Source organism: Asparagus officinalis, chromosome 7, assembly GCF_001876935.1.
Source record: "Asparagus officinalis chromosome 7, Aspof.V1, whole genome shotgun sequence".
Taxonomy (NCBI): Eukaryota; Viridiplantae; Streptophyta; class Magnoliopsida; order Asparagales; family Asparagaceae; genus Asparagus; species Asparagus officinalis.
The window spans coordinates 145,999,012-146,011,087 of NC_033800.1; the positions used below are offsets into that span (position 1 = coordinate 145,999,012).

General features: G+C 35.7%; 3 protein-coding genes across 5 annotated transcripts in view; 1 reads left to right on the top strand and 2 right to left on the bottom strand.

Moving 5' to 3' along the window:
• Positions 474-9,142, top strand: LOC109848301 (phytoene dehydrogenase, chloroplastic/chromoplastic). 3 transcript variants are annotated; one of them, XM_020417731.1, is made up of 15 exons: positions 474-561; positions 1,006-1,241; positions 1,347-1,479; positions 2,464-2,552; positions 3,238-3,295; positions 3,813-3,968; positions 4,876-5,024; positions 5,556-5,675; positions 6,003-6,216; positions 6,298-6,400; positions 6,535-6,582; positions 6,895-6,940; positions 7,374-7,561; positions 7,855-8,017; positions 8,787-9,142. In XM_020417731.1, the coding sequence occupies exons 2-15, from the start codon at positions 1,059-1,061 to the stop codon at positions 8,847-8,849; spliced, it is 1,713 nt and encodes a 570-aa protein (XP_020273320.1). In that variant the 5' UTR covers positions 474-561; positions 1,006-1,058; the 3' UTR covers positions 8,850-9,142. The 3 variants fall into 3 exon arrangements, with proteins under 3 accessions (XP_020273320.1, XP_020273319.1, XP_020273321.1); XM_020417730.1 differs by lacking the exon at positions 474-561 and adding an exon at positions 568-712; XM_020417732.1 differs by lacking the exons at positions 474-561; positions 1,006-1,241; positions 1,347-1,479 and having other exon boundaries at positions 2,464-2,547.
• LOC109848302 lies at positions 9,091-10,666 on the bottom strand. The gene is made up of 2 exons (XM_020417733.1): positions 10,362-10,666; positions 9,091-9,606 (listed from the first exon to the last, which is right to left on the bottom strand). The coding sequence occupies exons 1-2, from the start codon at positions 10,472-10,474 to the stop codon at positions 9,273-9,275; spliced, it is 447 nt and encodes a 148-aa protein (XP_020273322.1). The 5' UTR covers positions 10,475-10,666; the 3' UTR covers positions 9,091-9,272.
• Positions 11,556-12,076, bottom strand: part of LOC109850016 (vacuolar protein sorting-associated protein 27) — an 11,974-nt gene continuing 11,453 nt past the window's right edge. The window contains exon 10 of the mRNA XM_020419911.1: positions 11,556-11,968. Within this exon, the coding sequence (XP_020275500.1) occupies positions 11,886-11,968 (83 nt within the window). The 3' untranslated portion in view covers positions 11,556-11,885. The remainder of the gene's footprint in view (positions 11,969-12,076) is intronic.

The following is a 12,076-nucleotide window of genomic DNA, read 5'->3' on the forward strand; positions in this document are numbered from 1 at the left end:
TGCATTTGAAATGAGTTTGTACAGGGAATTTTCCCGCAGCAGAAATACATGCACATTATGTGCAGGAAATACACGGGACTGCTAGTCCCGTGTATTTCATTGTGCCCAGGAAGTGCACGGGACTAGCAGTCCCGTGCACTTGGTTCGTAGCTCTCTGTAAAGTGCACGGGACTGCTAGTCCCGTGCATTTCATTGTGTATTTTGAAATACACGGGACTAGCAGTCCCGTGTATGTCGTAAAAAATCCCTTACAGCAAAACCGACCCTTTTCAGAAGAAAATGGTCGGTTTTGCTGAATAAAATGAAATGAGGTCGATTTTGCTATTTAAAATGCTAAAAATGTTGATTTTGAAAATTTGTCCTTACTAATAATATTGGTGTCCAAACAGAACCTAAATTACTAATAATATTTTTGTCGCCGGATTGGGTTGTCGACTCATTTTCGTTCCAATTCCAAAACCCACTAACAATGTCGGGTTGTCGTTTTCCGCGCGCTTACCCTCTCGCATGAGCTGAACTGTGCCGGCCGAATCTTTCGGTATTAATTAACTAATAATTCGGGTATAATTCACAAGCTTGGTGTGGCGTCAGCCAGCCCAATCACTGCTCTTCCCTTTCTATCTCTCTCTGCTTTATTTCAGTTATTCTCTTCAATTTTTGTTCATAAATTATTCTGTGTGCTTTCTCACAACAGAAGCAGCAGATTCTTGAGGTTTGTTTCTCAACTTGACCTCTAATTCTTATTTTGTTTTATCCTACTCATCTGGGTTCTGAACCCAACTGAATAAAACCTAAACAACTTTCCTAATTTTATAGATTCTTTTTGTCTATTATACAAGAAATTTTCCTAATTTCTCATCGACCCACTAAGCAAATTCCAGTTTTTATCCTTCTATTGCGGGTTTAGTGATATTTTTCAGCTACAATTAGATACTGTACAAAGAAATTTCCCTAATTTGTCATTGGCCCATTTAACAAATTCCAATTCTGCTCCTTTTATTGCAGATTTAGTGATAATTGCAGCTACAATTAGCTACTAAACAAATAAATTTGTTAATATGAGCATTATTGGGTCAGTTTCTGCTGTGAGCGCAAGCAGCAGCATACAAAGAAGACAGTTTTCACAGAGTTGTAATGGTTTCCAAGGATTTACAAGGAGCGAATGTATGGGATTTCAATTACAAGCTCCAGTTTCATACTTGTCTAGAATTAGACCGAGCTCCAAAGTGGGCCCTTTGCAGGTGATTTGCTAGAATTGAATGTGTCTAATCAAAAATTTAACTTCTTCTTTATGAAATGTGATTTTCTGGGGGCGTAGTTTTTATGTGTTTTGTATTTTGATGCAGGTGGTTTGCAAGGATTACCCGAGGCCTGAACTTGAAAGTGCTGTAAATTTTTTGGAAGCTGCTCAGATGTCTGCATCTTTTCGCAGTAGTCCCCGTCCAGAGAAAGGGCTTAAGATTGTAATTGCTGGAGCAGGTAAACTACTTATTGCATTCTTCTGTAATTATCATATTTCCATTAGAATGGGTAAGCTAAAGAGAATTACATTACTCGACCCTCACTGTAACTTCGGAGTTTTGGTGTAATGGTTAGAGGAGCTAAATTTAAGATGGTATCAGAGCAACGCAGATTCAAATCCCACTAGGCCACGAATTTTAAGCAGATTTTCTAAAAATTGATAGCGTTGTGTGAGTCTAGGTTTCAGCCCATAAAAAAGGGCGTTCAACCTGCGGGGGTATGTTAGAATTAATATAAAACTATAATCCTCGACCCTCACCATAACTTTGGAGTTTTTATATAATGGTTAGAGGAGCTAAATTTAAGAATTACATTGACATGGTTGTGAACGTGAAAGTGTCGTATAGTTGAGAGGCCTAGAGAACCTACCTTGTCGATCACATAAATTGTGCTTTCGCAATAAAGGAAAAATACTTTAGATTTATCCTAGATGAAGAAGTTATCCTTACATTTGTTTATTTATATTTTCTGATTAGAATGTTACACAACAATTTAGACCATGGAATGATAAATCTACATTTTAAGAGTTAATTGCAGATAGACCCTTGTACTATAGTCCAATTGCAGATAGACTCCTTGTAGTTCTACTAGTGTAGATAAACCCCCTAAGTGAATTTTTTTTAAAGTAAAAAAAATCACTTAGGAAGTTTATCTGCACTTGGGCAATAGTACAGGGGTCTATTGTCACCAATAGAATAGAACTACAAGGAGTCTATCTGAATGATACTAAGGGGTTTTATCTGTAGTTAACCCATATTTAAATCAGTAATGTGCTTTTTGCTGTTACATTTAGACCTTCATATTACAATCGGCTTTGAGGAAATATTCTCAACTGTGTCACTTCTTTCTGAGCTGTTGGATTCTAATTTTTGCGGTGCTCATACTCTTTAAATGTGTCTGAAAAGTCTTGTTGTAATTCTTTGTATTATCATATTCTTGTAGGTTTGGCTGGATTGTGTACTGCAAAGTATCTTGCTGATGCTGGTCATAAACCCATTTTATTGGAGGCACGGGATGTTCTGGGAGGCAAGGTCTCTATGCTACTTTTTTCATCTTTTCCTTGACTTACTTTCATCTTAAGCTTATCATATTCTAGGAAGCTCTTTGCGTATTTGACTGTATTCATAGAACATGAAGGTTAAAGAAAATACATGCTTGTGCAATTGAATTCTTAAATTCCATAAGTTATTGGATTCCAAAGCTTCTGAAGATAACTAGACTTTAATTGCATGATACTTTTTAACACGATTTTTTGTGGAGATTAATAGCTTCTAAGATTTTTTTTTCGTCTGATACTAATGGTGTTTGCTTCTATTAATTGTTGATATCAAACTAGAACCTGATAGAAATATCGCGACCAATGCAATAGAAGTACCAATACTTAGATGTTAAAGCATAGTTCATTAGGTGTATAGGTAATGAAACAAGAAAATCCATGCTATGAGTCTTCACTGAAAGTTATATCCCAAAATATCATGCTATGGTAATTCCAGTTGTAGGAGAGTATTCTCTAAATGCCATATAATGTAAGTAGTTGAACATGCGAACTGTGTATTTATAATCATAAAACTCGTTTAAGTATATGTATCACTTTCCAAAAATACATCAGGAAGCAATTTTAAGCTGTTACCAAGCCAATGAAGTTATGTTGATATCCAACAAATCTTTGTGAAACACTTAAGTAGAATGACATGTGGAGTTAATTTCCTTGTGCAGATTGCCGCTTGGAAAGATAAGGATGGGGACTGGTACGAAACAGGCCTGCATATATTCTGTAAGTTTCACTGTTTGGAAATTATAAGAGAATTTAACTTTTTTACCCTTTCAGAATTGTGTGTTTGAGTATGAATTTTTTTTGTATTATTCATTTATTTGTTAGAATCTTTGTACTGTTTATAGCTTTCAGTAAGTCTATATGTATCCTCATACACCACTTTTTCATAGATTATTTGTTAGTAGAAATTGATAAAAAGCAATATGGTTTAGATGCATATTCATTTGTGTTGCTTGAAGACTGGTTTAGTGACAAAGCTGGCTTCTACATATGCACATATGATGGTTGCTCTTTTGAAATATTCATTCAAAGAGCTTGTACACATAATATTGTCTTTTATTTCTATGCATAAGAAGTTTGGGGCCGAGCTTCCAAATAAGATCTAAAATCATCAACGCATAGAAATATTATCAAAAAAACTTCATATTAATGATGTTCCTTCTCTGATACTGCAGTTTGCTTCCTAAATATGTTTTCCATCTCTATTTCAATCTCTTACTAAGTTTTATGGGTAAAGTTGGAGCATATCCCAACATGCAGAACTTGTTTGGTGAACTTGGAATTGATGATCGCCTACAGTGGAAAGAACATTCAATGATTTTTGCAATGCCAAATAAGCCAGGGGAATTTAGCCGCTTTGATTTTCCAGAGGTTCTTCCAGCACCCTTAAATGGTATGTAGTTATCTACTCAGCTTATGATCATCTTTTTATTTATTTATTTAATACTTTCCTCATGAACTGGTCAGTTATTCTCGTGAATGTGGATTTTTAATAGTGTATTCTGTCAATTAATTGCATCCTTCATGTTGATAATAAATAAATCAAAAGCTAAATAAAGCGGAACTATTTTGCGTAGGTTATGAAGATTCTTATCATAGGTTCATAATACTATTTTTCCTCACAACACAAGGAGGATAATGATATGGTATTGTGACTGTTGGTGCACATTTTGTAAAGTTTACAAAACTGGTCAAAGCAGTCTTAACATGTTCATTTTGTTAAGCGCCTAATTTCTGTTTGAAGTATACACTACTTCACTTATGAGTTATGCTTAATTACCTGAAGTTATTAATACTTCATGTCGGTTGAGTTCTTGAATGTCTGAAAATATACATGGAAAATTCCAATTTCCTAGTTTCACCAATGCTCAAATGGAGTTTTCTTTTAAGTCAGGAGGAACGAAAACATGGTGTAAAACATAATTTGACAAATCACTCTTACGAATTATTTTTCATCTCTTTCTTGATCTTATTCTCTCTCCAGAAACTCCTCTTGTTGAATAATTCCATTAACTTAACTTTTCTACTGTTGTTTATTGAAACCCTTCCATGATTTCAAATTTTCCTTAGTTTATTACTCATGTCCTTCCTTTTACACAAGTGAGCTTGAGAGGTTTAGGAATAGATGGTCATTCTAATATCTGTGGTACCTAGTATTTCTTGGACATGGTGCTCCTTATTTCCTTATTATATTATGATGTAGAGACAAATTTCCAGAGCTGACCAGTCCATTTTGTTGAAAGTTATCACTTTATTCTTTATTCCACTGTTATTTATTAACTAAAAAATATCATTGGCAGGAATATGGGCCATATTGAGGAACAATGAAATGCTGACGTGGCCTGAGAAAGTGCGATTCGCCATCGGACTTCTGCCAGCTATGGTTGGGGGACAGGCTTATGTTGAGGCTCAGGATGGGTTAACTGTTAAAGAGTGGATGAAAAGGCAGGTATGCTAGTTATATTGTTTTTTTAAGAGTCTATTACCTTGTTTTTTCTTGAGTTAATATATTTTTTAACATGTATAGTATGTAGAAGGCTTCATATGAACCAATAGATATTTAGGAACTATATCCGTCAATGCTAGTGACCTTTGAATTTATCATTCCCACACTTGGTGGTAGTGCTGTCACGAAAACAAACATGTACAATCCTCACTTCGTATAGAATCTATTACCTTGTTGTAGCTTCAAAGTTCAAATAACACTTAACTATAACATGTAAATGACCTCAATCAGAGAGTATACACACACAGACACACCAGTTGAGGATCATCATTGTGTCAGGATCATAATTGACTCTCTGCTTTGATCTAATTTGTTTCTTGTGCATTTCCTTATAAACCATGCTCTACTCTGAAACATCATTCATGTTTGCTTTGACAATGCATATTTTTTTTCAGAATCACATTAGCTGACTTTATCCACTCTCGCTGTGAAGCACAAATGAATCTCATGTGTTTCACTTGCCATTGCTTACAGGGTGTGCCTGATAGAGTAAATGATGAAGTGTTCATAGCAATGTCTAAAGCTCTTAACTTCATAAACCCAGATGAGCTTTCCATGCAGTGTATTCTGATTGCTCTAAACCGGTTTCTCCAGGTACAATTTTCTTTCTTGTGTATATGAAATAGTTGTATTGCCCATAATGATAGAATTGATTGATTTCTGCAACCATACCTTCAATGCAAAGACGAATGGCTGGGGGACAATTTCTCTTTTTACGTAAGGTATCTATTAGTGGTATTAATGATTCTAGAATCTGCACAAGCATCAGAGAAACAGAAAGATAGAATAAAAGCATTCATTTGTACTGACCGTCTATCTATCATCATGCCTATATGTACCAATAATTTTAAGATAAATTTCTTGATAATTCTCTGGCTGGAAATTGATTGATATCATAGAAATATTCTTTATTTATGACAGGAAAAACATGGGTCAAAAATGGCATTCTTGGATGGTAGCCCGACTGAGAGACTGTGTATGCCTATTGTTGATCACATTCAATCATTGGGTGGTCAGGTCCAACTTAATTCACGTTTGCAAAAGATTGAACTAAATTCTGATGGGACAGTGAAACATTTTGTGCTCGGAAATGGAAATATCATTACTGGAGATGCTTATGTAGTTGCTGCTCCTGGTATGCATTTGCTTGTGTTAGATTTCTTGACTTGTAAGCAGATTTTGTGGCATATCATATAATAACTTGCATTTGTATCAGTTGATATATTAAAGCTTCTTTTGCCTCAAGAATGGAGAGACATTTCTTACTTCAAGAAATTGGAAAAACTAGTGGGAGTCCCAGTGATTAACGTGCATATATGGTCAGTGTCTTAAAGTTTTTAGTCCTTATTATCTAGTTGTGCACGTTTGTATTAGCTTGATAAGAGTTGGAGGGATTTTTCTATACATTATAACTAGATATCCTGATTGCTCTTGTTTCTGTTTCTTTTCTCAGGTTTGACAGGAAACTGAAAAATACTTATGATCACCTCCTTTTCAGCAGGTTGTGCTAATACATTTTTCACTAAAATGACTTTGGAATTATATTCTTTTTTGTTTTTGATTAGATACTGGTTATATTTTATACATTTTTATGTGATACACAAACTCATAAGTTTGTCAACCATGATCCTTAATTGTATTCCTTTTACTCATATTTTATCCATCAGAATAAGTAATCTTGGAATCAAAGTATTGTCCTTTTACTCATTTTTTTTAATTTCCTTTTACTCTGTTCTTTTAGTTAAAAATCTTATGATTTAGTAAAAATTATGCACAAGTTGTAGCTCCTGATTCTGAGTCAGTATTTTTGCAGGAGTCCTCTTTTAAGTGTATATGCAGACATGTCTGTGACTTGCAAGGTAAGACTTTGTTACTTTAGTTATAAACACATGCAGTAAGCTGTCATATATGTTATTGGTCTTCCATTTTGAAATTATGTAAGTATAAAGACCCTCCGTCCTGCATTTTCATGCCTATCTCTTAGTTTTATGCTCTTACCTTTTCCTGTGAAACTTATGAACTCGTTCTTTTTTGCAATAAAACCTCCTCATTGTGATCTGTCATATTAACAAGGTAGCATATGCACTTAGCATGAGAGCTGCTCGGATTATTCAGTATTCTTTTTTTATTGCTAATCCACTCTGATGATAAAGACATTAGTTTAACTGTATTTCCTTTTGTATCTCTATCATATTGCCTGATATCTAAGTTGAAGTGCAAGAAGTTTATATTACCTTTTGGATGCAAATAATGTTTTGTTGGTTATGATATGATTATATTAACTACATGCAGGAATATTATGATCCTAACCGCTCTATGCTGGAGTTGGTTTTTGCCCCAGCAGACGAATGGATCTCGCGCAGTGACAGTGACATAATTGAGGCTACTATGAAGGAACTTGCCAAGCTATTCCCTGATGAAATTGCTGCAGATCAGAGTAAAGCTAAAATCCTCAAGTACCATGTAGTGAAAACGCCAAGGTGAGCTTGATAATCTAAAAAGAAAAAGGAAAAAAAATAGAACAGAACCATATTATTCTGTGAGAATACCCAATATGAGATACAAGGCTGCACACACACACCCAGAGTGCCCCACCACCAACCCCCCTCTATCTATCTATCTGTCTATGTGTGTGTGTGTGTGTGTGTGTGTGTATAGAGGTGAGCATGGTAATCTAAAAAGAAAAAAGGTAAAAAAAAATAGAACAGAACCATACTATTCTGACAAAAACAAGTGCACTCATTTTGAATTGTGATCTTGCATACTTCTACAGATCTGTCTACAAAACTGTGCCTGATTGTGAACCATGCCGCCCTTTGCAAAGATCGCCAATTGAAGGGTTCTATTTAGCTGGTGATTACACAAAGCAGAAATATTTAGCTTCGATGGAGGGAGCTGTTTTATCTGGAAAGCTTTGTGCGCAGGCTATTGTACAGGTTTGAAACTATTTAACCTTTGCAACAATGAATTGCTATATATTGACTGCTATTAGTAACAGGCACCGTATTCATTGAATATACTAATTGATTATGAGGCAAATAGTAACCACTAACCAGTAGTCAAATAGGTAATGATATGACAGAGTAACCAAACTTTTTGGTGATCATATATGTTATAATTGTCAATCTATGGAGCTCTATGCCAGTGCAACTTCTTAAGGTAACTAGCCATAAATAGATTGTTGGGTTTCTTTCAGATAACCACGCATTCGACACAAATATCTCAAATCTTTATTTTATTTAACCCCTTCACATCTTTATCTTCTCTTAAATATCCCCGAAAATTAAATGCCTTTCCTCCTACAATTTTCATTCCTCTAGTTTTGGCTTAAGGCTGAGAGGATTTTATTTTGAGAGTTATCTATAAAAAGAAAAGACATAAATATTTGAAAAGTTTATATCATATATTATGGTCTGAGGTGGAATCGCTTGGGGTGTATCAAAATAAAATAGAATGTACATTATGATCTACAGTTGGTATTTCTTAACTGAATCTAATTCCCATCAGACTTTTTTCCCTGAAATAATGTTTATCCTTATATTCAATTTTTAATTTCTATTACTGTATTTCACATTGTTGTTTACTTCAATATTTACTACAATTTCACACATGACAGAAGCTTTTACCCCACCAAACAAAAAAAAAATCTATCTCTTCAGGGCGGCTGATCTGTGATTTATTATTCTTCTTCGTTGTAACCTGCAGGATTATAACTTGCTTGCCGCTCGGAGCAATAACTCCCCTCAGGCAGAGATGATACCTGTCTAATCAGGGATCTGAATCGCAGTGCTGAAAAGTTTTCAGGGAAGGAAATTAATTGACCATCCTTTTTTCTTATAGAAGATGATCCCATTTGTAATTTACTGAACTCTTAAAAGTTTTGATTATTTCTTATGCTGTATACTCAAGTGGCTATTAGAAATGAAAAGGGTTAGACCCAGTGTTGTCCAAAAAATTTAACTTTGTTGAATTTCTCACAGTAACATTTACAAGAGTAGCAGAGAAACAATTATTCTTTGCATTCTTGGTCTATATGCAATAGATAATTTTTTTTTTCTTTTGTTCCATACCGAGTTAAGTTTGCTGAACTTTGGACCCTGCAAATAACATTATATAGAGCCTCAAAGGACCATATTTGCTCAATAGTGATGTTCTGTACAAGAGACTTGGGTAGTGATATCATCTTTGATCTCAGCATAAAACGTCTGCTAGCAGTTTATAACGGCGACTAACGACACTGGGTTTCCTCAACTGATTCCTATGGCAAGTTCTCACGGATGGCATCGATGAAGATGACTCATTTTTCTGCTGCCGACGTTGCTTCTTTGAAGTTACTGTTTTATTTTGGTCGTGAATGAAAACTTGCATCTCCCCTTTATCTCTTTGCCTCTTCTTCAACGAAGCGTTTGTAATGGTGGAATGGTGCTGTTGCTGTTGTTTCTGGTGATACTTGCTGTGTTTGTAAAGGCACCACTCGCATTGCCAGCTTGACATATTGATGTTTGGGTACACTCTGCTGCAGTATCTGAAACAGACCAAAAGTACTCGCCATCATTTTGGTCGAAATCAATACATATTTGCTTTAAAGGGGAAAACTTTGATTGTTTGCAGACTCATCATAAATCTTGAGTTACATGTATTGTGGGGATGCACCTCCTCCTAGTTTTACTCCTGTTTTACTCTTATTGGAATCACTTGATAATTGGAATCAAAGACATTTGTCAAGAGCATCACCATGTGACTCCCATGTTAGAAAACTATGAGGAAAATAATCTTATGTGGACCCAATTACGCTCAGAAGGATTCGTTCAAGTCATGAATCAAAGCATATTTAATCATATATCCATACAATCGCACTTTCAAGGAGGGATTAAAATATATCTCACATTTTTGCTAGACAAAGCCACAAATTGTGTTGTATATATGTAGTTGCTCCTAGTAGTTGTTTCTGCAAATCACCTTAAATCTATAAGGTAGTCTTGCACAGCCACATAGTGTGCAGCGGTGTCACATAACATCACTGGGTTGTCTACTTTATGCGCATACTTATGCTTATTTTTATATGTATTTATTATTTAGGACATTATTGAAATTATAGTACGGCAACACTAAAAGGGCTAAAATTGTAAAATTATCAACGTAAACTTGAGATACAACCATGATAAATTATATGGGGACACCACTGGCACAAAATCCTGGCTCCAACACAGTCTAGAGATGAAAGTTGTAATGCGCATAATAAGCAAATGAGAGAGCATTCGGAGTTCGGAAGTAACTTACGTGTGTTGTAATCTACTACAACTGCAACGGAGGAGACGATCGGAGAACCCCACGTCCCCACACAAGCAGCATCCATCATCCTCCTCTTTCTTCTCTTCACTTCCTTCCTCCATCTCTTGCTTCCTCTTGCTCTCAGCCTCCTATATAGTGGGCATAATATATACATGTGGTTTCAAGGACTAAGATGAAGAGAACAAGAGAGAGAGGCAAACTTAAGTCTTAAGTCTAACTGATAAGCTTGTCTAAATAAATAAAACAATGTGGACAGAAGAAAAAGAGTGATGAGAGAATAAAAAGAAAGAAAGCGTGGACCGGGGGGCGGGGAGAAATGTCTAAGTCTGGATCTGAACCTTTTCTCATTGAGATGTTGACTGACACAAGAAAAAGAGTCTGTCGCCGAGTAACGGGGACTTCCAGTTTTCCAATTTCCGCATACTTTTCTTTAGATTTAATTACATCTTGGTACCCTAAGATATGATACAATTGCACGGATGATCCTAGAGTGTATGTATCTGCACGGACGACAAAAGATTACTGCTTACAATTACAAGGGTGACCCCGGAGTCCAAGTGATAAGCTACTCCTAGAGTTATTCATGAACTAATTACAATTAGTAATCTCAGGGTCATCTGAGTAGATACGCAAACTCCAAGTCCAGCCATAGTTACATCATATTGCGAGTAATTATTGCAAATACTTTACTTTGGGCTACTTGCACATAGACCGTTTGCAGTATCGCAGTTTTGAACTTGATAACCCTGTATATGTTTCATTGTTGCAGATAGACCTCCTGATTTTTTATTTTTTCTTCTTTTTAACTCTTTTACCCTCAAATAGACTCGCTAACATCACCCAGGACAATATCCGCCTAAATTTCACCAAGGACAAAAGGTTAAGAGAAATTTAACCCCAGCCTATCTACAACAATGAAACTGCAGATGCGGTAAGTTTAGAACAACAACAGTACAGGGGCTTATGTGGAATTAATCCTGAACATCATATTGTGCCAATACCCACTTCCCCAACATGCGAGAATCTACAAAACTGTGTTGATTTCTATCTACGATAATAAAGTTGACCGTCAGCATAAATTGTTATATTGCAGCATAAATTGTTCCAGACCGAAGCTGAACTGCATTTAGAACTGCACTTGAAGTCTCGACTTTAAGCATCAATACAGATTACAGCTTTCCATCCCAAACACCCTAGATTTCCAATATTAGAAGAGTCGATGAGCCAATAACATCTTCCAAGCTTGTACCAAGATCGTCAGGGAATAATAATAATAATGTGGTAGCTACATTAATTACAACATCAGCAACTGAAAGAGTTTCTGTACATGGGAGCTCAGCAAATTATTGATTGCTAATGCATGTTAAATTACTGCAGCAACAAAATATAACAAAAATCAAAGGCTCTGCGACAATAATTTTGGCATGTCATTGACAACTAATAGCAAGCGCTCGCCTGTTGAATCATCAACAGAGAAGGGATTTGAAGAGAGAAGATTTAAGGTTCAATTCGCTAAACAACGGCGTTACTCTCTTCCATCTTCTTTACCATTTTATGCTGCAGCATGGCTGGAGCACAATCGATAGGTGTTTCCCCTGATTAAACATAAGAGAATCGTTAGAAAGGAATATAGTGGCATTAAGAAGGATTAATTGCAGACAGACCCCTGTACGATGAAGGAGCAGTCACGCATATCTTAAACT

What these genes read in the sequence shown, in the direction of transcription:
- LOC109848301 (XM_020417731.1), top strand. Translation starts at nt 1,059, where the DNA reads ATGAGCATTATTGGGTCAGTTTCTGCTGTGAGCGCAAGCAGCAGCATA. An exon ending in GGGATGTTCTGGGAGGCAAG is followed by an intron (nt 2,553 to 3,237) that starts GTCTCTATGCTA and finishes TTCCTTGTGCAG; the next exon opens with ATTGCCGCTTGGAAAGATAA. An exon ending in TTATGTAGTTGCTGCTCCTG is followed by an intron (nt 6,217 to 6,297) that starts GTATGCATTTGC and finishes CATTTGTATCAG; the next exon opens with TTGATATATTAAAGCTTCTT.
- LOC109848302 (XM_020417733.1), bottom strand. Translation starts at nt 10,474, where the DNA reads ATGGAGGAAGGAAGTGAAGAGAAGAAAGAGGAGGATGATGGATGCTGC. An exon ending in TGTAGTAGATTACAACACAC is followed by an intron (nt 9,607 to 10,361) that starts GTAAGTTACTTC and finishes GGTCTGTTTCAG; the next exon opens with ATACTGCAGCAGAGTGTACC.